Consider the following 24,704-nt stretch of genomic DNA (forward strand, 5'->3'; position numbering starts at 1 on the left):
CACAAAACATGAATTTGTCGCTGCAAGGCATGATGGGACATCCTGAGCTCCTCAGTGCAGCCGATAGAAACTCCCATAATTCATTGCAGCTGTTTGTGGTGTTTTAAATGCAATTATTGGGGGTTCTATTTGGTTTGTGGTGTCGGTAATAATTGTGTTGTGTTGTGTTTTTGTTGCTTAGTTCATGTAGTTTAGTTTATTACCGGTAGTTGTAAGTTGTCAACCAGCAGTGAAGAAGGTTTTGTGTGTAGTGTCCTCCTGGCATAGGCTGCAGGTAGGACTATCAAAATAAAGTGCGTGCACCTCTCTGGGTGTTAGAATCAGTGGAAAATGTAACCTAATGGCTTTGAGCTATAAAGGTTGCTGACCACTGGTCTATTGCATGCGCCTTATAGGGCGGAGTGCCTTATATATGAACAAAGTTGTAAATTATGTCAATCAATGTAGGTGCGCCTTATAGTGTGGAAAATATGGTAGATTCTATTACAGTGATTGAGTTCTATAGATAATGATATTAGGAGCAATTATCAACCTGCAAACCAACCTTAGCTCTTCCACAGACACAGGGTCTGCATGCTAATCTGCTTTACTAACTCGTTAACTCACAATCCTACACATATCACACCAAAGACAACATCACACAGTAACTGAACACCATCTGACGACTCCTAACGTTTTACAAGACAAGTCGATTGATCTAGATACGTAGATATAAATATATTTATTATGAATTCAATATGTTTTGACATGCACATAGAATTAATGTATCTAGATCTGTATATATTCATTGATCCAGCTATCTGTAGGTAAATCTCACAGGAAAACCTTCTCACCAGTTCTCAGGGCTGATCTGGGGCCAGCACTACGACCCCAGATAAACATATCCAGTGTTGGGATCTCACAGGACCACAGAAAGTTTGTTCATTTCTGGGGAAAGACAATATTCATTTGTCATGAGACGCAGTCATGACATATGAATTCTGACCCAGGAATGTGATTGTCTTTCACACCCAGTGGGGGTGGAGGACCTTCTGCAGGACCTTCCTCCCCCCCTTTCTGCTCACAAGACTCTTCCCCCATGCATTCAGCCAGTCACTGATTGGTTGAAGCTCTCAGGCTTTGACACCTCTGAATTCACACACGTGGAACAAAAGGCATTCAGCCAGCCTCCACTCGCTCTCTTGCAAGACTTGACCCTGAGTAGGTGGGTTGCTGAAGAGCTGCTTCCCAGCAGCTCAACTCATCCAGCGTTAGCATACAGCTAACACCAGAGGCCTGCAACCAGGGGCCTTCACTCCTCAACTCCTCTACTGACCCGACCACGAGGGTCAGACCTTCCCTTGACCCAGAGACCAGCACCCAGAGTCTGCTCTCCAGGGAAACGACGCCTCACAGAACTTCTTTGTGTTTTTCCTGAACAAGCAGGAAAACCATCACAGACCTGAGCGACCAGCTCCTCAGTCTGGACAAAGGAACAACCAGGAGCTGTAAAGAAGGACTCCTGAAACATCAACTCCATCTTCTTCTCCTCGGCCTGCAGGACCAGCAACCACAGTTAGCAGGAGGTGCTAACTACAGGAGAAGACACCAGCTTCCCTCCAGCAGGACAACAACCGAACTCCTTCAAGGAAGTGGGAACAACTGGGCTTTACCTGAGATTAGTTAAACCTGATGCTATGATAGAACTGTTTAACTTTATGAAGATGTGTTGATTCTGCTACAGTGATTGAGTCCTATAGATAATGATATTAGGAGCAGTTATCAACTTGTAAACCAACGTTAGCTCTGCCACAGACACAGGGTCTGCATGCTAATCTTTGCTTTACTAACTAGTTAACTCACAATCCTACACAAATCACATCAAAGACAACATCACACAGGAACCGAACACCATCTGATGACTCCTGACGTTTTACAAAACAAGTCTCATTCACATCAACTCATTCTAGAAATGGCCCTCAAAGTATGTGTCTTATTTCACATCACATATTGCATGTGATGCTCTCAGCTTGGAATAAGGCAATCAAGCTTTGGAATCTTGAAGACTTTTCAAAATTTTACATTGGTTTGCATATGATTCTGAATTTACCCCCAATAATTATGACAACAGATTTAAGAATTGGATCTCAAAATGCTAAATTAATTAGTCATTTGTCCACAAGGGGGCACTCCAAAGCTTTGAAAATCTAAAGCAAAAACATGTGCTGGGCCATGATGACTTCTTCAGGTACCTTCAAGTTAGACATTATTTTACCCAGAACATTAAAGTGACAGAGGTTGTCCAAGGAGTCCTATCAGGCGTTGTTAGCTCATAGGACTCCCGAGGCAGCTGACAGGTACCGGCAGGCCAAGCGAACCGCAGCCCGGGCTATGGTGGAGGCAAAAACTGGGGTCTGGGAGGAGTTCGGGGAGGCCATGGAGGAGGACTATCAGTCGGCCCCGAGGAAATTCTGGAAAACCGTCTGGCAACCACTCTTGCAGCACGTCGGCACACCAAATTCACATGTTTTTCTTCAAACCAAAGTTGTGAAAATGTCTTTATCGTCACGAGTGCCATCATCCCGCCTGTTAACCCACCAACTAGCTGGAGAGCGTTGCGGCTTTGTATCAATTGACTGATGCACTATGAACGAACGGAGGAGAGGATGTGGCCTCCACAGTAAAACAGTGCAGGAGGGAAGGACTTGTGCAGCCTCTGCCATACCAGAAGATAGAGGTGTTCAGCCATTAGGGCTATGAAAAGCACAAAATGCTTACACTTACAAAACAATAGGTATTGTAGGCTACCTGCAATTTTTTAATAAATTCTAATTATTAAAATAAATAATCAAAATGAATATTTGTTCATTTCTATTCACCCGTGGGTAGGTACTGCCTACCCCGACTGCACATCACTGCTCATGAGAAATTTCTCCACGCCATGGCAAAGCTGGGCCCACTGTCCCCAGACAACCGCTGGAGGAACTGCAGCACTGGAGAGATCAGGAATCACACTGCTATATTCTGGACACATTCTAAATTACAAAGATTTTGGGGAAAAGATCTTTGAGGCCGTTGGAGAAATCTTGATTTTTCTCATATAGACTGATGTGTAATTCTACAGTCTGTGTTCAAGGGTGACCTTTGTCAGCACTTCTGGAACCTCTGTGCTTCCATTGGTGTCTTTCAGTGCAGTGGATCTTTCTCAAAACAACTTCAGCCTTTAAGAAGACGCCGTCTGACTTCAGAGTTAGGCAAACTCCTGGACGGTCATGCAAAGGCTGTACTGTGACTTTGTCTCCCTCTGCTTTTTTTACTAGGAAAATTCTCCTGACAACTTTGTCCTGCGAGCCAGATTCCCACATCCCTCTCAAGATTTCAAGAGTGTTGGCGAACACTCCCATGAATGAGAACTGGGTGAATGTGGTTTCTCTTTCTTTCTGAAGTGGGTGCGAGATATTTCAGTGGTGTCCGAGTGTATACACATACTGCCTGTTGGAGTGTGGCAAATTGCTGAACGGTCTGGTTGCGCGGGACATAATTGCCATACAAACTTAAGACTGGAAAGCATTTGTAAGCACATTGACTGGTCTGGTTGCTCGGGAAGCAATTCCCATACAAACCGGTGGCTACTGAAAGGGAGAAAATATGGAAAAATATTTTAAAAGAACGAGTAAGTCCTCAAGGGGAGGCAACTAACATGAGAAGTGATGTAAAGTATGATGTAAATAAATTCAAAAAGCTCGACTTTCTTTTAAAATAATTCAAATATAAATAGTACCTGTTATTTTGAGACATTTTACTGAACAATGTTGTGTTTAATTGTGTCTAAATCTAACAAACGAGGCTGACAGACTGACTGGTTAGAGGAGGGAAGGAGAGAGAGCAGAGAGGGAGTTCATATCGTGAACACGCCTCATGGCTCAGACACAGAGCGAACAAGAACCTAACCCTCGCAATACTTCAACAAAATATTACAATAGATCCAAAAGGCACATACTTGGGTTTATACCAACAGATATTAATAAAAAAGCTCAGAAATATCGCTTCCAAATTCACCTACAACAGCAGTCAAATGTATCACAATTAAATGGTGAAACCTGGAACCACCAATCTTCCAAATGGAACAAGTAACATTCTTTAGGGCTCCAAAAATACGTTTTTGTTGAAAGATGGAGACCAATTTTGCAGCTACGACCACAGGCCCCTTGGCTGGACCCTCTGTGATACTCACATGGACCCGACCACCTCGCGGAAACCCTGATGTTGAGGAGATTCCTCAGGAACTCACTGACCTGACGTAGAGGGAAATGGGCACCATGGTGTTGAGGATGATGATGTATCCCCAGAAGCTGAGGAAGCCCCGCAGGGAGGCGTCCTGGTTCTTGCCGTCATACAGATACCAGGCCTTCGAGCCAATGTCGTCATACCAGTAGGTGTGACCGATAGCCAGACCAGCTGCTACCAGGATGAGCATCACAAAGATCTACAGTGAGGGAGGGACACAAACACATTCATACAATGAAGGTCTATCAAAGCATCCTAATAGATATCTTCTGGTTTTATGTTACAGAGACTCAATCAGAAAGAAAACGAGACCTTGTTTTTGTGGTATGCTAATATTAAGAAAGAGGTAAATAACATCAAAGACGAAATCCTAGTTGTGATCCAGACTCACTGTGTAAACCATATAGTTCATCAGCTCATCAATTTTGGTCCTCTTGAACCTTGTCTTGCCTCCGTTTCTCATGATTTTGGTATCAGCTCCTGGGGACACATATTGATTCATTCAAATATTCAAGCTGACAAGCTACCAACATGCAGACATCAAAAAAGAGAAGCTGTTGACGCATAAAAGCTTCTGTGAATACAGGCTAATGTCGCTAATAGTCACACAGGTTTCTTGTTGCTGTCAGGAACAACTGTTGAGCGACAAGTTTAATGAACTTTAATAACTGACAGTTTTGTGAACAGGACAGGGAGAGACAGCAGCTTTGCACCTCTGCAAAAGTTTGTAGTGATGCCAAAACTGACAAGTTATTCAAATAAAGTCCAGTGTCCTCATTCGACGGAACACTCCAACGAGCATGTCATCATCGCGACAAGAACCTGCCAAACAAGACGATGCGACACGTGAGGAAAATTCCATCAAACATGACCGTTTTGACGAGAGAGAACAATGCTCTAATTCCCCCCCGCAATTTCAAGCGGCGTTTATCATTGAGTCAGATGGCACAAAATCATGCTTCCGCATCAAACTATGCCTCCTAGTGTCTAAAGCAGGGGTGTCCAACATGCGGCCCGGGGGCCAGAAGCGGCCCGCCACAGGATCTATTTCGGCCGCCATGTGATTTTTTTTTTTTTTTTAAGTACAAATATGAAAACTGACAGAGGCTGATCTAAAAACACTAGATTGGCAAAAATGACATTGAAAACCGGCCTTGGTCAGAATTAATTAATGCATCTGTGGAGGTCACACAACGCAAGACCTTTCACAATAAAGGTGTCCAATTTATGTGAAGTGCTACTTCAGACATGTAAACTCAAAACTTTTTTTCCAGATGATGACAAATTCTTTTAATCCTGAATAAAAATATGATACCAGATACAGATATTGTGGGGGTTTTTTGCAAATATAATATCTGATTTCCTTGAATATGTAAATTTCAGAATAGACTGGCGAATTCTTGCAGTTACAAAAGGATCAAAAGAAGGAAAGACTTTGACATTTGTCCGTATCTGCAGTTTAACATGTTACGTTTGACTTGTTAAGAGCTAATATTTGGGGGAGTGGCCTCAAGGGGGGGTGAGGGTTATGGATCACTAGTTAATTAGCCGGGTCCCTCCCACTTTTGACCCCACCCTAGGGTGAGGGTTAAAGGACCAACCCTAGCTCAAAGTGTCTTGCTTTGCTTCACCTCAACACCACCCCACCATCCACGCCCACGATAGTAGATCCTTATCTTTGGAAACCAGAAAAATGAGGGTTTGGGTTAGGTGGTGGTCTATATGCCATGAGCTACATTAGAGTTTAGTTGGTTTCCAAAATAAAACACCCCACATCTTTCAAAAAGTCCCTTTTTGTTAAAACCTTCTAAATGTACATTTGATCAATATTTAAAAGAGGCCAGACGCCACGATTAGGCCGAGCCCGACGGGCCAGAGTCCAGAGTGCGAGATCCTGAGCAAGGCTGCTTGCAGGTTGAATTCTTTTATTTCTAACTGCTATGTCATCAGATTCAAATTAACTTTAGCAGTGATGAACAGTGTTTGACTAATAAAAAAGGTGAGGCACTGTGTTCTAAATGCTGGTACACAAAGCTCACCAAGCTTTAATTGTACTTCCAAGAACTGTGTTGTCCGCAATGAAGCCGTCTGGTTGGTCGTACCTGCAAAGATGACCAGGCCGTGACACGCCTCGGTGTTTCGGACCTTGCAGCCCCGGAGCAACATGTTGTCCAGTTCCAGAGGGTAACGCTCTCCTTTCCACAGCATTGTTCCAATGAACTTATCCAGACGGTTGTTTGGCTCCTCGCACTCAATCAGAGCTGTGAATCAAAAACAAGAGAAACGGGGAAAGCTTCAGTCTGAATCTCGGTGAGTTCACGCTGACAAAGCTCCATGTAATTTATATCAATGGTGACATATTTCACTCAAGGAAGGATCATAACTTAAAGGGGTCTGTAGTAGAGATTTATGTAACACCTTGATGGTAAATAGACTTTACTTATATATAGGGATGGTATCAAATTCAGTACTTTTATAGGTACCAACCTAATTCTGTCGGTACGACCAAGTACTGATTCACATAAAATCAAACGGTACCATGTTTCGGTATCTAAACACATCCATGTGACTGTGAGGGAGCGGAGGAGTAGGAAATTTTCTGAGCTGCACTTGAACACAGCATTGCACACACATGAGCATAATGAGGTCAGTAGCTGCAGCTTCATACAACGGAGGCTGCGGAGCAAGCATGGCGGAAAGAAGGTTCACCAAAGTACGGCTCCACTTCTGGAAATGTGATGTAGATGATGCTTGCAGCAATATTTGTGATGCAAAGTGCAAGGCCAGTGGCGGGAATACTTCTAATCCCAGGAAGCACCTGGCCGAGCAGAAGATTTTTCTCCAGGCTGAGAAGTGCACAAGTTTCACCAGCCTCAGATCTACCATCACAGATCTACCATCACGGATCTACCATCACAGATCTACCATCACGGATCTACCATCACGGATCTACCATCACGGAGCTACCATCACGGAGCTACCATCACGGATCTACCATCACGGAGCTACCATCACGGAGCTACCATCACGGATCTACCATCACGGAGCTACCATCACAGATCTACCATCACGGAGCTACCATCACGGAGCTACCATCACGGATCTACCATCACGGAGCTACCATCACGGATCTACCATCACGGATCTACCATCACGGATCTACCATCACAGATCTACCATCACGGATCTACCATCACGGAGCTACCATCACGGAGCTACCATCACGGATCTACCATCACGGAGCTACCATCACGGAGCTACCATCACGGAGCTACCATCACGGAGCTACCATCACGGATCTACCATCACAGATCTACCATCACAGATCTACCATCACGGATCTACCATCACGGATCTACCATCACGGAGCTACCATCACGGAGCTACCATCACGGAGCTACCATCACGGAGCTACCATCACGGATCTACCATCACGGATCTACCATCACGGAGCTACCATCACGGAGCTACCATCACGGAGCTACCATCACAGATCTACCATCATGGATCTACCATCACGGATCTACCATCACGGAGCTACCATCACGGAGCTACCATCACGGAGCTACCATCACGGATCTACCATCACGGAGCTACCATCACGGATCTACCATCACAGATCTACCATCACAGATCTACCATGTACAAGGTACCCACCCCTACTTGTACAGCGCTTTCCCACTACTTGAGCGGTCTTCAAAGTGCTTTGCATTGCATCACATTCACACACACAGCGTCAGTATTTGGGCTTTTTTAAAATGTAATAAAACCATTAACCTAAAATTTTGCCAATAATGCAATAACACATTTACATTATTGAACATTAATGAACCCTCATTAGCCAATGATGGGACAACAGACGCCAATAAATATTTAATACATAAATCATTCTGCATTGGTTGGAGATAAATTAAAAAATAAATATGGCAATGGATAGTTGACATATTCTGTCATTGAGAATACAGACTGTAGGTCTTGCTTTAAAATACGATTGTGAATCTTTATGATGTGACTGGCTTTTAAAATGTCCAAAATGACAATGCTATTGGCGGGTATTAAGTCACTTGCCATCATTAGGTTATTGGTTGCTACAAGGTCAACGCAGTTTCATTGTGCTGCGCTTGTCTGCTCCTAAAATATGTTTGAAATACGTGGTCATCTTTTAATTCATTTTCTCCACATTGTGCCAAAACAGCTCACTTCAAGCCAATGACAGAGTCAGGTTTCTGTTCACACCTTTTAGGAGAAGCAGCAGATACCTGGAATATTCAAGAGTAACTTGGTTCATGTACAATCGTAATCTTGGGACAAAAGAGCAGTCCAATGGCGAAAACAAACCAAACAGCATCAAGAGATTAAAAGTCATACGGTTTTCGGATTATTTGTATTTTCTGATTTGGAGTTTCCAATGTCGGTGTGTTCTCACCATCAAATTCAGCCAGCTGCCGCTCCTCCTGCAGCCTCTCATCAGTCACTCGCAGGCCCAGTTTAAACTTCAGGTTGGTCTCTCTGCATGACGACAGTGAAAGGTGAGAAGCTGTTAAGCAGAGCTGGACACCAGGGGTCCTGTGCACAAAGGGTCTGCATGCATAAAAACATGGTATACGTTCTTTTTCTCCGGCGATTTTCAGATGCATCAAGGTGTGAAACAAGGGTGCAAATGTGCCTCACGCCAGCGTCATGGCAGGCATGTGCACGTTTCTAGATCTGTTGATGCGTCGGTGACATGTAGAGGTGAAACTGGGAATAAATACTGTAAATGTGATACGCCGGTGACGAACTGGTCAACATAAAAGCATCATTTGCAGCGAGAACATTTTTGTTTTATGTAATCTGAACCATCGACTGCATGTCAAGAGGAAATGTCTTAATGTCATCAATGTACAGATCATAGTTGATTCGCAAATGCAATCAACACACATTGTGGTGAGGTGTGGCTTCTTGTTGAGTAAATGTATTAATTAAATCATGCTAATATTAATCCCCATCAAATGAAATGAGCATGTCTTCACTGCATCATTACTAGTTAATGGTTAAAGTTTGTGGCTGGCTAAACTACAGCTTCAGATCTTTCTCACAAGCCCCTGATCATCTCTGTGTACTTACAGTATATCAAGAACCCCCAGTGTGATATATCCATATCTCACACTTTCCCTGGCACACCACTGCATTCATTTGCAACAATAATATTTGATTCATGCAAGTGGTGTATAACAATGATTCAGTGTGTGTGTGTGTGTGTGCTTTTGCATTGACAGCTTCACACACAGCCTCCCATTCACTCCTCTTGCATGATGGAGCACCTGATGAAAAGGTGGAGTAGCCACTGGGAGCTAGTTGACCAAATAAAACAAAGAAAACAAAAAAAGACTAAACATAACTGCGTTTTGGCCGGGAATTGAACCCGGGACTCCCACGAGTGATATTGCAGTTACATCATGTGTACTTGGCGCCACGGCGGCGTTATCACGGATTAAACTACCTCATTCTCTCCCATTATTAACTTCAGGAAGCGACTGATTACATCGTTCCCACGCATTATTTTTATTTTTTTCTCTATAACCACTCTGGGGCTCTGCATTCATTGTAGATTGGTGAATGTTTTTAAAACACACTCTGGTGCTCCGGCCCCCTATTTTAAACCAGTTGTTACAAATCTTGGGGTAACGTTCGACAACGGTCTTAAATTTGATAAACAGATTAGTTCTGTGGTCAAAGCCAGTTTTTATCAGCTCCGCCTCCTGGCCAAAGTGAAGCCGTTCCTGAATCAACAGGATCTTGAAAAGGCAACACATGCTTTTATTAGCTCCAGACTGGACTACTGCAATGCCCTCTATGTCGGCCTCAGCCAGTCTTCTATTACACGTCTTCAATTAGTGACCCTGGCAGGGCCCTGGTTCTTCTTACCTGTCTGATATTTTAACTCTACGTGACCCTGGTTCTTCTTACCTGTCTGATATTTTAACCCTACGTGACCCTGGTTCTTCTTACCTGTCTGATATTTTAACTCTACATGACCCTGGTTCTTCTTACCTGTCTGATATTTTAACTCTACGTGACCCTGGTTCTTCTTACCTGTCTGATATTTTAACTCTACGTGACCCTGGCAGGGCCCTGGTTCTTCTTACTTGTCTGATATTTTAACCCTACGTGACCCTGGCAGGGCCCTGGTTCTTCAGCTCAGCTTCTTCTAGACGTTCCAAGGTGGAGATATAAACAGCGGGGTGTCGCTGCTCCCAGACTGTGGAACAAACGGCCCCGCGACATTCGCACCACTACTGATCTCCGCCTTTTTAAATCAAAGCTGAAAACTCACTTTTGTAAGTTGGCTTTTAACTCTGTCGAGGGCAGTGTATTTTATTCTGTATGCTCTGTTTCTAGGAATCTCTAGAAGGCTTCACCAACCTGCAGCACCGTCGCTCCTCCCACAGTCACACCTGTGTTTTATTTATGGTTTTTTGTTTTTATGTATTTATTCTCGTATTTTCTTCTTAATGTATTGTTTTAGCTTTGTTGTAAAGCACTTTGGATGTCACCGGGTGATTATAAAGGGCTATAGAAACAAAGTTTGATTTGATTTGATTTGATTTGATAGTTTTCAGAAAGCCGGTTGAACCTCTCTTCCACCTTGTCAGTAGTGATAACTCCAGCGGTAACTCCGCCCCCCCATGATGACACGTCAGGCTCCAGCCTGGTTCCTCTCTGGCCCAACAAAGAAGTGCAGCCAGCGTAGCACCAGGCTAGCTCCTGTTTAGCACCGGCTTTGGCTTTGGCAAGACAAAGAACTGGTGCTAAATCTAGTCCTGGCTCTGATCTAGAACCTGGTTCTTTCCAGTGGAAAAGCTCCCAGAGAAGATGCTTCTGCTCAAAACTTCTTTTCAACTTTGCATTTTTATTGCATTTTTATTGCCCCATGAAGGGTGAAGCATCCATCCGAAACGCCTGGTTGGTTGTTTTAAAGGCATTTCTTAAAAAATAGTCACATAGGCTCCCTGCAAATGCTCTGTACAAATGTAATTTTCTCTTATCGCTGAGTAATTGACTTAACGGTTGAGGTTGAATTAAAAGAACACTGCACTGTCAGACACACAAAGGTGACATTTTCCTTTTTCCCACTGAAATAATTTAAACGTAAAAAGAAAGGACCATCGAGACATTACCCATCGAGCTCTGCCGTTTCCACGTAGCACAGACTGTTTGGGTTGGAGCTGGACAACAGCAACACATCAGCCTGCAGGGAAAACACATTAATGACAGAACATTTAGTAAAACTAAAGGTTTCACCTCTGGAATGCCCTCCCCCTCCCTGTTAGACAAGCCCCTCACTGTCCGTTTTTAAAACTCGTCTTAAAACACATTTTTATTCTTTGGCTTTTACCTCAGCGTGAGACTCTGGTCTGGTTTTAGTGCCTTCGTTTTTTTTGTTGTTGTTTTAACCTCATGTTTCGTTTATTGTTTTAACATCTTATTGTTTTGATTGTTTTAATGTTTTTATTTTGCGACTTATATTTTTATTTATTTACAATGTACAGCACTTTGTTTCAGCTGCGGCTGCTTAAAAGCGCTTTATAAATAAAGTTGATTGATTGATTATCAGGAAAGGATAATAAATACTAACAGGCAGAACGAAAACCAACTATTACAGTAGAACTTAAAACCTTTGAAACATATGATGATACATCGTTTACAGTCCAACGTGCTAAAGTTTTAAGGTGAAATGTAGCCATAGAAAATGTTTCATATTATAAGTGGTTTTTAAAAGAGGGGAAGGCCTTGTGAGTTTTGTATTGCTAGTTTTTGCTCCACCAGATGAAGAAATTATTTTATTGTTGAGAACAGATTTATAAGAGTTGCGAAGTTATGCTAAATGTAAAAAATTTAAAAAAAACCTGAACGCATGAATATTTTACTCCTCAGATAAACTGTGCACCATAGTGTAGTGGGCAGGACGTCTGTGGTTGCAGTCAGGACCCATGTCTGTCCTGCTCAACCTCCACAGTAGAAATAACAAATATGAAGCTCGTTCTTGATAACAATTTTTCTCACAGTTGTGAATGTGTGTCACTGTTGAGCTCTGTGGGCAGGACCTTTAAAGAGTAAAACACAAAACAGGCAAATACTAAATTGCACAATCCCCTCGTGGACTAGAAATGTGCACAGTTGTCAAACGGTCATCCAGTTGTTCCTTGTATCGTCGCCCCGTCCCAATTTTTATGAGACGTGTTGCTGACCGACATGAGCTCACATGTTCAATGCTTCTTTTTCAAAATTCAGCGTATGATTCATGATCTTGTAGGAATACAATTTGTGCAGGTGAATAAATATTTGTGACAGTTTGAGCCAGACAGACAGATAGTTGACAGAATCTTTTCGGTCAGTCTGCCTCAGGCTTTGACGTGAAGGTGGGAAAGACGCACAACTGCTGAAAACCATGTCATCTGCGCCTCTCGACCTAATAATCCCATGACCCTCTCCACAACATCACTTAACACCAACAATTTACATGCTCCACGTTGTGCTGCAGAAGCGACTGATGCCATTTGCTTTAATAAGGCCAGATGTTGGATTTGTCAATTTGTCCAGATTTGGTGTTTTTCTGCAGCAGCGTTGCAGCGTCACCTATAGGCCTGGCATATGACCTTACATCATTTTGAGTAGTTTTCATGGACGCAGATATTTCCCATGTGGAGGGGAAACATTTTGAGAATGACTTGGAGAAAAAAAGATGTTCTTGGCCCGTCGTGGACAGGGCATCAGTCATGGTCAGTCTGTCACTGTCTGTCTGTCTGGTTTAGCGCAGTAACAATCCTCACCGGGACAAAGTCGTTTTTCTTGAGCCGGATCACATCTCCCACTTCGATGTGCCTCCACTTCGACTCTTCAAACCTAAACAGTTTAAAAACAGTTGAAAAATTAGCAGTGTCTATCAGTGTCTCGGTGTAAATACTTGTTGGGGCAAGATTTTATTACAGATCGAGTGATATCACTGAATTTCAAAGTAAAGTGGGCGTGCAACCTTTGAGCCACATTATAACAACCTTGGAAACAGCCTTGGAAACACCCAATCAAATGAAATGTACATTAAATGAAAAGAAGTCACTGATAGGAATTGAACCACATCATGCAGATGAAGGCTGTACCCCTCGACCACCAACTTAAGAGATTCTTAGAAACTGCTGGTCACCGTCACTCAGTTTACCACTAGTTACATTCAGTTTCTCACCTAAAGACAGAGTTTCAAACTCGTACTTGTAAATAATCAACCTAATTAATTTTGATTCTTAACTAAAACTAAAACTCTGGCGGCTTACAAGCTGGTATTTGTGACGACACGCTCCAGGTCTGTTTTAATCAGACAAGAAAATATTGTAGATAATCTGAAAGAATAGTTTGCATGCAGTCCTTTCTGATGACACCAGGTGGGGCTGAGTCCCACCTGCCCCTAATGAGCAGTCGGCAATGGTGCCTATAAGTTTTTACAACCGATTCAATCAGGTGAGTTGCGTTTCAGTAAGTCATCTTTCTTCTGACCTGCCACCTGAAAGAACATCACATTTCCTGTTGTTGATCTCCTTGTCCATCCTGTGGCGAGCCTGGAAAAAAGGAAAAGATTGAAAAGGTAAACTGATGTTTTGCATTTCATTCCCACACCACCTTTGTTGGCATTAGCCATCTAATGGATCATGGAATGCACTTCCAAAAGTCCTTTATTTCCGGGAAAATACTCAAACTTGAGACGCCGGCTCAAGATAAAGTGCTTGTGAATGGATGCATTTCTTTTAAGACTGGCCAGAATAAAGGCTGATTATTGCTAATCAATGCGGTTTGTTTTTCTGTTTTAAAACAAGTGGTTTTATACACACCCAGGCAGGAGGCCGGATGTTGATCAGAACTGGATCTGGATTGGCTCAATGTGCATGACCCTCAGCAAGTCACCATCCAGTGTATACATTTCTTTATCCTTTATACAACCTGAAACGTTTACAGTCATTCATAGACCTTCTCAGATGTTGCCAAGTTGCATGAGCCTTTAAACGGCTCGTCAACAACGTCATCCAGTACCCTGCAGTTGGCTTTTCATCCCCCGGGTTGATTCCATGTAATGGTTCATTCTGCACACCGGACACAATTTAGCATAACACCAGATGTGGATGAAATGAACACACAAATGGCTTTGTGTGCATCTGTAAGCATTTAAGCTTTCATGGCAATCATCACAGGGAGAAAAAAACAAACTGCAGCCAAACGAGCAACACTTTATCAACATCCTGAAACCAATCATTGATCTTGGTGTCGGCTACATATCCTCACTCATACCTCAAAAACTCATACCTCAAAAACTCATACCTCAAAAACTCATACCTCAAAAACCTCATGAAAATATTCCTAATTTTACCTTTTTTTGTAAAATGGTCAGTAAACCAATGATGGTGAGTTCCATAAGCCTGAACTCGCATGTATGTTTGATTTTTGTAACGAATGGTTTAATGGCATCGAAACTGATGCTACGTTCAACACATAATGCACCACAGCTCAGTCTAGCTGACAAAAGGACAATTCTTACCAGATCATCGACCAGGTCTTTGATAGCTGTGATTCCCAGAACCACGACCAGAGGAATCAGCGTGGTGTACCAAGGCAGCGTGGAAATATCAGGAATAACCTGAGAAACAAAAGTCGGACCCTGAAATTCTGCTGAAAGAAAAGAAAGACATTGATATTTTTGCCTGTGATACCTGCAAGATGAGTAAGGCCAGGAAGTAGCAGTTGGCCGCCCTCTTCAGCTGCTCGAACAGGTTCAGTGGGAGGAACGTCAGGGCGTTGTACTTGTACGTCCTGATGGCGTTTGTCTACAAAGCACAGGAAAATGCATCATATCAGAAACGTTGGCGTCTCCTACTTAGACAGTCAAAAATATTGCTCAAGAAACAGAGTTGGATCCTGTCCTGGTTAAAGTGAAGCACTATGTGATGTCTGGATGGCCAAAATATGTTCCAGATGAGGCGATGCAACCATATGTAAAGTGAAAGTTTGAGCTCACAGTTGAAGATGGTTGTGTGCACTGGGGTTCCGAGTGGTCATTCCACAGAAGCTACAAAACCGCTTATTACCAGAGTTACATGCCAACCATTGGGGAATGGCAAAGATGAAGTCTCTCGCCAAAACCTTATTTTGGTGACCAACACTTGTGAGGACATTGAAAGCGAGGTGAATCTGTGGGGCCTTTGTAAACAACAGCATAGCCGGCCCGCCACAGCACCTGTGCATGCAAGTTTTGAGGAATCTATTTGCAGCATATGGGTTGCCTAAAGTGGTGGTGACAGACAATGGAGCTCAATTTACATCAAGTGAAACTGTTAAACACATAAAAACTCCCAGTTATCATCCTGCTTCGAATGGATTGGCTGAAAGATTGGTTCAAAATTTCAAAAGGTCTTTGGCCCAGAATAGAGCACTAGGTGACATGTACTGTATTGCTAATTTCTCGTTCAGTTACAGGGATATGCCACATGCAGCCACCAAGCAAACACCAGCAGCACTGTTTAAACCGGCCTGTTCGTACCAGACTGTCACTGGTCAAACCAGGTGTATCTCAGTCTGCCTACCCAGAGAGTTTTCCTACCAGGCCAGGCTGTAGAAAGATACTCAGACCTTTCTCTGTAGGTCAGGCGGTGCTGGTAAAAAAAAAAAAAAAAAAAAAAAAAAAACTACAGGGGAGGAGAGAAGTGGTTGGATGATGTGATAGCTGAGGTTGTGGGTCCTGTAACACATTTGGTGTCTGTAAATGGAACGCATGTAAAACGACAAGTAAATCAGATGCTGGATGCAAAGAAAAGGAAGGAGTCACTCGAGCAAACTGGGACTGCCACTGAAGGAGACTGGTATTACAACATCGATCCTGATGATGATGTAAAGGACACTGACGTCTGTGAGGGGAAACCTGATGATCACCAGAGCTCAGTGGAGCCTGAGCAGGCTCGGAATGAACCTTCACATTCAGGAGGCATGCAGCGGCCTAAAACAATTGTGCCCACCCAAAACGGTTGGCTCTGCAACAGACTAAACTGTAAGGATGCTCAACATTGCACCTGATGTACATATGCCCAAATTTGTAAAGGAAGTTCATTTAGAGTTTTTGTAAGTTGTGGTTTTACAAAAAGTGTTTTATCTAGTTTTGTTGGTACAGTGAGAAAATGGTTTAAGAAAACAAAAGCAAGAATGTGATGTTTAAGCTCCAGGGGAGGAGCTGTGGTGCTTAAGAGAAACAAACAGTAAAGAATACAAAGGAAATGGCATTTGTTTGCAGTGAAGCCAACTGTTCTGAGTGCATTGCTATAACCTGTTTAGGTCTATTGGTGGCACCTGGAAACCACAAAGGGAGCGCCAGGCAGTTAGCATGTGTTCGAAGGGAGCGGACCATGCCTGCCTGTTGGTTTTACCTGCCGTGTGCTAATAAAACTGCACAAGTTGCTAGTTTTGTCTCTCTGTCTGTAGACAACAAACAACAGCAACACATCGCATTGTTGATGAGTGTGTGTGTGTGTGTGTGTGTGTGTGTGTGTGTGTGTGTGTGTTCGGTAAGGCTCACTGATTGTGTGACGTTATGCTTCATTATATGAGATCCTGAAATTACAGTAGCCAGAAAGCAGCTAACTGCTAATCTGGGTGCGTAATGTCCACAATGTTTAGTTGTTTTGATTAATTTGGTCCCCCGTTATTGTTTTTCTGATGAATATAATTTAAATGGCATCTCACCCGTTTTGTTTAGGTATTGTTTGGGCGATACCCACTTTTGTCAGTAGAGGCCACTAATGCTCTTTTGCTCTGGGAGATCAGCTGTTATCCTGGCAAGAAGGAAAGCCAGCCAGATGCGCAGCATTGTGGTTTTGCAAAGGACTGACCAAATACTGAACAATTGTCTGTTTCTTCTGTGTTTGCAGGTGAGTGAGTGACACAAGCACCTTTCATATTTCGTTGCAAGTATCTTTCATGTTTGGTGCCATGTTCCATGGTTGCAGGAGGTTAAATGAAGGAAAAGAGGGAAGCTAACTACCGCTAGCACCGGATGCTAATGTAGGCCTGTCAGCCAGCAGGGACGGTACTTTAATTATTTTCAGCCATATTGATTGTGTCAAGTTGGGTACATGTAAGCCATCATTCGGGTTACAGTTGTGTTTATTATTTTGCATTGAGTAATTTCATGTGTTCGATAGTTATGATTGAAGTGTGGTTATCTGTGTATTTAGAGGATTTGTTTACAAGTGTTATCCTGGCAAACAAGAAGGAAAGCCAGCCCGACACGCAGCATTGTGGTTTTGCAAAGGACTGACCAAATACTGAACAATTGTCTGTTTCTTCTGTGTTTCCACACCGTTATTTGTCTAAAATAAATGTGAGCCCACCTGGATGACCATAGTCATCATTGTGTGCACGTAACACTAGCGCTTGAGGCTAGCACTCTCATCCATGACTAAAAGCTCCTGCGGCCAATCAGAGCGGACCCAACATCCGTACCAGTGAAAATCTTGCATGTACACTTGTGAGAGACGGTTGTTGTTGGAAAAAGCGTTAGACCGAGCTCCATGTTCGATTGTGTTCATAATGAGTTTTAAGAATTGATTTAAAGACAATTTAAGGGAGATGGGATACATGACAGTATCCAGTGGTGACTCCTATAACAAGTAGTTCACTTTAGCAAGTAATTGTAGAGATACGTCGTGCAGAGCAAGCTTTCCAGTTAATTGCATTTGTCCTTCACCTAATTCATGGGGGGCCACAATCAGAAATGAGGCTGCTGCTTCCTTATATTAGATACAGTACATGCTGGTAATCTGTCTAGTTACACTGGGATTTATCATAAATTCACTACGTTCCATCTTACTGCTCAATGTTTAGTTTAGATTATTACTTTAATTATTTTCAATTGTTTTATGTTCAGTGCCTCTGAGTGTGTGTAATGTTTCACCAAAAGCTGGGTCAGTTCAGCTGGATGATCAGGTTTCAGTCTCTGAACACCAAACGCTTCAACAAACTATTTGTAGTGTACACACACTTTAAAAAGAAATTTAAAAAAACACCCACGGCACTCGGATGGAGTACTTTGAATACTCCAACCAGATTTAGATTAGCAAATGAGCTGGTCTATGAAGCAGAAATGTGCAAAACACAAAGAACTCGTCTCGTTTTATTCACGTGGGAGAGAACACCCAATGATGGTTCAGACTGTCTGTATGTCACATCAAGTTTCACTCAACTCTGCATTCACAAAGCTGTAGTGATATTTTTGTTTTTTTTAAACTTCACAAGTAGTGTTCAGAAACATGAAATGAAGGGTGTATGGAAGAATAAGACTGGACAGTAAACATAGTTTACATAGCCAGCTGAACTTACCGAGTATCTGCTCTTCTTTACGCACAGAAAAACCTTCTTCTGAAACTCTGGTAGATGGTGATATGCTCTATCGTTGGCTTTTACCTTCCAGCCCATTTCTGAAACACAAAAACATGGTTAAAAATAACTGGTTGCTTCTTAATACATCAGCTGACAGGGTGTCTGTCTGGTTGATTAAATGTGGGGTATCACTGAAACTGAATCATCATGAGAGGTCAATACAGTTTCAAATACTTCCAAATATGTATATAATGGCAAATATGAACAATGTTGGTGTCAAGGGGGCGACCGTGGCTCAGGTGGTAGAGTGGTCGTCTTCAGAGTGAGAGGTCCGAGGTTCGATCCCAGTCTACACTGGTCTATGTGTCGAAGTGTCCTTGGGCAAGACACTGAACCCTAAATTGCTCCCAGTGGTCGACTAGCGCCTTGCATGGCAGCTCTGTCCCATTGGTGTGTGAATGTGAGCGTGAATGGGTGAATGAGCTGATATGTAAAGCGCTTTGGGACTACCTCAGTGTGGTTAGAAGGCGCTATATAAATCTAGACCATTTACCATTTACCAAGGGAAATTGGAGTTCATGAAATACATTTGTATAATGCATAAAAAACAAAACAATGACTTTTCTAGTGCACACAACAGTTCGATATCTCAGGTCTCTATTGAGCATGGCCAACATTTTGTAATGTTACAGCCGTATTCCAAAATGTATCAAATTCTTATTTTTTCTCATTAATCTACATGCAATACCTCATAATGACAAAGTGAAAAACGTTTTTTAGGACCTTTTGCCATTTCACTAATAATGAAACACAAAAATATCACATGTACATAAGTATTCACACTCTTTATTTGATACTTTGTTGAGGCACCTACAGCAGCAATTACAGCATGAAGTCTTCTTGAGTAGGATGCTACAGGCTTGACACACCTCCACGTGGGGATTTGTTTCCCACTCTTCTCTGCAGAGCCTCTCAAGCTCCGTCAGGTTAGACGGAGAGCGTCACTGCACAGCTATTTGAGGTCTTTCCAGAGATGTTCAATTGGGTTGAAGCCTGGGCTCTGGCTGGGCCAGTCAAGGACATTCACAGACTTTTCCCAAAACCACTCTTTAGTGATCTTTGCTCTGTGCTTTGGGTCGTTGTCCTGTTGGAATGTGAACCGACACCCCAGCCTGGGGTCCTGAGGGCTCTGCAGCAGCAGGTTTTCATCCAGGATGTCTATGTACTCGGGCTGCCACAATTAGTCAACCAGTCACGACTATGTTGACTATTTCATTTTATTGCGAGCCCCATTAGTTCCTGACTTTTTCCAGGAGTTATTTTGTCTGGGGTCTCCAGGCTATCGACTATTAAAACTGTCGACAGCCAATATAATCGTCAACGCGTCTTTTGCTTTTTTTTTTTTTTTTTAAATCTGTTTTTTTTCCTCAAAACTGCTGTGGAACCTTCCACTGCCACGTCTGCCTTTCTGTCCTTCCATCTGGAAGGTTCTCTCATTTGCTCAGAGTAATGTTGAAGCTCTGTCAGAGTGACCATGGGGTTCTTGGTCACCTCCCTGACCAAGGCCCTTCTCCCCCGATTGCTTAGTTTGGATGGGCAGCCAGCTCTGGGAAGAGTCCTGGTGGTTTTGAACTTTTCCCATCTATGAATGATGGAACTCCACTGTGCACTTCGGGACCTTCAATGCTGCTCCAATTTGTTTTTGTATCCTCCTCCAGATCTGTGCCTTCATACAATTCTGTCTCGAAGGTCTAGACCAGGGGTCTCCAACCCTGGTCCTGGAGGGCCCCTGGCCTGCAGGTTTTTGCTCTCTCCCAGTTGCAACACACCTGATTGCAATGAGGGGCTCGTTAGTGGGCTTTTTCACAGCCTTGGTGATGACATCATCATTAGATTCAGGTATGCTGAAGCAGGGAGAGAACAAAAACATGCAGGACAGGGGCCCTGGAGGACCAGAGTTGGAGACCCCTGGTCTAGACAGTTCCTTGGACCTCATGGCTTGGTTTCTGCTCAACAATCACTGTCAGCTGTGGGACCTTAAATAGACAGGTTTGCCCCTTTCCAAATCAAGTTAAATCAGGAGAATTTACCACAGGTGTGTTTCAGTCAAGTTGTAGAAAGATCTCAACAACAATCAGTGGAAACAGGCTGCATTTGAGCTCAGAATTGAGCGTCATAGCAAAGGGTGTGAATACTTATGTACATGTGATATTTTGTGTGTTTTATTTTTAATGAAATGGCAAAAAAAATCCATTATGGAGTATTGCTAGTAGATTGGGGAGAAAAATTTAGAAATTGATCAATTCCGTAACATTACAAAATGTTAAAAAAAGTGAAGTGGGTTGAATACTTTCCGAATGTAGTGTACGCGGGTCTGCTGGAAAAAAGTGAACTCAGGCTATCAGGAACATGAAGTCCAATCAATCAAACCAGATTTGAGGTGAAATGTCTTCTTATCAAAGAAAGAACCAAAAAACCTTCACTCAAAATAATCTCTTACAAGATTTTTTGATCGGCATCACACAGTGAGGGACTTCCGGGTTATTTCCATAAATTAATATATCACAGTACATTGTTGGGCAGTCTCTGCACAGCATTTAAACGTATTGCTGCAGTCTTTAGAAGTCTGTGACTCTAAAGGTTGTAGAGTGAGTCCAAGTAGAAAAACAGGAAAGCTTGAAGGATCCTCTCAACATGGAGCAGGACACCAACATTTGGATGTACATCAAGGAAAACCAAAGGACAGAGAGTTGCTGCCCACCAGCCGAAGCTTGGGTGATGTAACAGACGATGAACCCCAAAATACTCACAATGGATGGAATGAGCACCTTGCATGGCAGCCGCCTTCACTGGTATGTGAATGTATGTGAATGTGATTAACGGTGTAAAGCGATTTGGGATCGCTCAAGCAGTTCAAAAGAGCGACGTAAAAGAAATCTCCCCCGGTCAGAAAACCAGTCAAGCCAGATCGACCCCCCCCCCCCCCCCAATAAAGCAAAACTGCACATTTCAGAGTGGTCTTTTATTGTGTGACCCTCAGAGACACCTGTGTAATAATCATACTGTCTGATCAGCATCTTAATAAGACACACCTGTGAGGAGGAGGGATTACCTCCGTAAAGAAGAAGTGCACAGTAACACATTTAGACGCATTTGTGAAATATATTTGAGAGAAATAGGTTTTTGGTGTTTCCAGAAAATGTTTTATATCCGAGTTCAGCTCATGAAAAATGGGAGCAAAAACCAAAGTGTTGCGTTTCTATTTTGTTCAGTGTATAAAACCACTGCCCACCCTGCCCTGGGTACTCACCACTCGGTCTGGTCTCCACTGGGGGTTGTGGGGCTCCCGGAGGCTCTTCGGCCTCTTCCTCCGAGGTAATGTCCAACTCATCATCCGTCTCATCGTCACTGTACGGCATGACTTCATCGTCCGGCCCCAGGGAACCCTGGGAGCCCGCGCGCCGCCGACTCATGGTTGCAGCTCAAGTGTCTGAGAGGGAAGAGAATATTTTTTACATCACTGGCATGACGAACAAATCACTTCTGAAAACTTCCAGACAAACTTTTTCTTGGCACTCAAACTAACTCTTTCAGAACGCTCTCACATCGTGTGAATACAATTTAAATTAGCTTTGTTTTGTTGGTTGGTTCGTTTATTACGGATCCTCAGTAGCTTCCGCTTTGCTAGAAGCTATTCTTCCTTCTTCCTGCAGCTTTTCAGTGACAATACATTTCACACAGTAATATTTCTATCAAACTATACCAAACACTTCATAACTTATATCATATTGACAATAACAAAACAAACTTAAATAAAAATCCTCAAAACAAAAACAACAAAAACAAAAGACAATCAACAAAAAAATAACCACAAAAACAAACAGACTGTCTGATTTTCAGCATTTAAGAAATAATCAGTGTTACATAAGAAAAACATGGTTACATAAAATAAGGTCCCATCAGTACTGACTTAATTATTTTTTTTGCGATAATGTTCCTGAAGTCTTTTGTTGAAACTGTATGCAGTGCTTTGTTGTTTAACCTGACTTGGGACAGAGTTCTATTCCAGCATGGCTCTGTATGTTACCGAGCGTTGAGCTGCTGATGTTTTCGACTTGGGGAGAATAAAACAACCTCCTCCCGCCTTGTTGGATGATGGTGTTTGTCAGTACTGAAGGAGAATCTTCTATACAAGTTAAAGGGAGTTTGTTTTTTGTAATTACGATCTGTAAGAAAACCATCAGTGAATACAGTCATCAGTCTTTAACTTCAAACCAACCGAGGCATTCGTGCATTTTAATGACATTAGAACATTAGATCTTCACCCACATGAGAGAGCGACTCCTGCAGCTTAATTCTGGACCAGTTGTAATTTGTTTCTATTAGTTATTGAAATACTTGACCAGACCACAGAGCAGTAATCCAGGCAAGAAAAAAACTAATGCCTGAATGATTTGTTTCATTTTTGGCCGTATCAAGTTTTAGCACACCTTTTGATAACAGACAGAGAATTTCCCATTTTTGTTACAACTTTCTGGACATGATAACTCCCAATAGTTTGAATTATTCTACTTGTTTTACTACTGACTGAGTTATAGTGAGGTCAAGCTTTGGTTTAGAGCACAAGGAATAATCACTTCCAATGACTAAACTATAAGTTTTAGATTCATTTAAAATTAATTTATTACTACTGATCCAGTCTCCCACTGACTTTAACTCTCTCTCTAAATTATTATTCAAGTCATTGATGTTTCCTTCTGCTAAATAAATGGTTGAGTCATCAGCTTACCACGGTTATTCATTTATTAACACATCTAACATCAAACACATTGTACAGACAACCACAACAACAATCCTCTATGTTCTCTTACTTCAGTGAACTGAGCAGTTTGAACTCGCTTGTTTTAAATGAAAAATACTGAGTGTGAACAGGAGTCACCAAGTTATCTCTGGTCTATTTCCTAACCTATGGACTTTACCTTAACCCCGTGGATGACATCACGGTCTTAAGGAAAGGTATTAGGAGGCTTCCTAAAGGAGTTAGTGAAAGGCAATCACGTTGGTGTGGCAGTGGGACCGTACTTTCACTTGGTGACGTCATAATAATGCGACGGCGGTACAAGTTAGTAACGTCTGCCGTGGCGGGAAAAGAACTACAAGTTTATGAAAATGGACTATAAAAAGCACATTTGGATTTTAGATGATTTAAAGTTGTTCAATACAGATTATTACTTTGGTAACTGACATGATCTGCTGCTTTTTCCGACATTGTGAGTTTCCCAGAACGCTCCCTTTAAATGTTGTCACTGCAAGGAATTGTGGGGCAGCATGAGCTCGCCTCCTTTAGTAAAGGAAGCATCAGTGTTTCCTAGGCTAAAGGAGGCTCGAAAGGAAGCAACGAGCCTCCTTTCCTTTGCTTATTGAGGATTCAGACAGTCCTTATCACGGCCGCAACACAAAACACTTCCGGGGTTCAGTGAAAGTGGATAGATGAGGAGGTAGGAGGGACTTTTCGGACGTACTCGGTGTCTCAGTTCATTTACAAATGATATTTCCAGTGGGCGGAGTTCTGGGTAGTAAAACAAAGCTCAACAAGCGAATCAGAAGAAGCAAAAGCAGAAAGAAAATGTTGAAAAATAGTGAAGATTGTAACATCTCAATGGAAACAATCAGCTTATGGCCAAAAAACTGAAGGGAATCTCACTGAACAAACTGGTGTCTTAAAAAGAAAGCTGTTAGAAACAAATGCTGATTCTCAGGTGAACTCTGGTTCAGATGAATTAATCTGGAAGTTTTGATTGTTTGAGCAAGTAGAGAAATGTTGCTTGTGACAACAGTCAAGCCAAGTCAAACACTTGACTCATGTCACACTCCTGTCATGTCCTTGTCATTCAATCCCGCGAGATCAACGTGCTCAAAGGTCATCCAACATCTCAATATGCCGTTTCCATTGAGGTGACGTGTCCATCCAAACAGAGGACTGGACCCATCCACAAAGACCTGCAGATCCGGTTCTTTCTGATTTGACAGACAAAGTCAATGACGTA

The 24,704-nt window shown here is 42.6% G+C and overlaps 1 protein-coding gene across 1 annotated transcript in view; it reads right to left on the minus strand.

The window, feature by feature from the left end:
• Positions 1 to 24,704, minus strand: part of atp8b1 (ATPase phospholipid transporting 8B1) — a 67,532-nt gene that overhangs the window by 18,007 nt on the left and 24,821 nt on the right. The window contains exons 2-12 of the mRNA XM_080509749.1: positions 21,968 to 22,147; positions 18,658 to 18,755; positions 15,003 to 15,116; positions 14,831 to 14,929; positions 13,798 to 13,859; positions 13,080 to 13,152; positions 11,427 to 11,497; positions 8,693 to 8,775; positions 6,369 to 6,527; positions 4,658 to 4,746; positions 4,275 to 4,465 (exon numbers count right to left, since the gene is read on the minus strand). Coding sequence (XP_080365875.1) covers positions 4,275 to 4,465; positions 4,658 to 4,746; positions 6,369 to 6,527; positions 8,693 to 8,775; positions 11,427 to 11,497; positions 13,080 to 13,152; positions 13,798 to 13,859; positions 14,831 to 14,929; positions 15,003 to 15,116; positions 18,658 to 18,755; positions 21,968 to 22,130 — 1,202 coding nt within the window. The 5' untranslated portion in view covers positions 22,131 to 22,147. The remainder of the gene's footprint in view (positions 1 to 4,274; positions 4,466 to 4,657; positions 4,747 to 6,368; positions 6,528 to 8,692; positions 8,776 to 11,426; positions 11,498 to 13,079; positions 13,153 to 13,797; positions 13,860 to 14,830; positions 14,930 to 15,002; positions 15,117 to 18,657; positions 18,756 to 21,967; positions 22,148 to 24,704) is intronic.

This window comes from Blennius ocellaris (assembly GCF_963422515.1).
Source record: "Blennius ocellaris genome assembly, chromosome: 15".
In the NCBI taxonomy this organism is placed as follows: Eukaryota; Metazoa; Chordata; class Actinopteri; order Blenniiformes; family Blenniidae; genus Blennius; species Blennius ocellaris.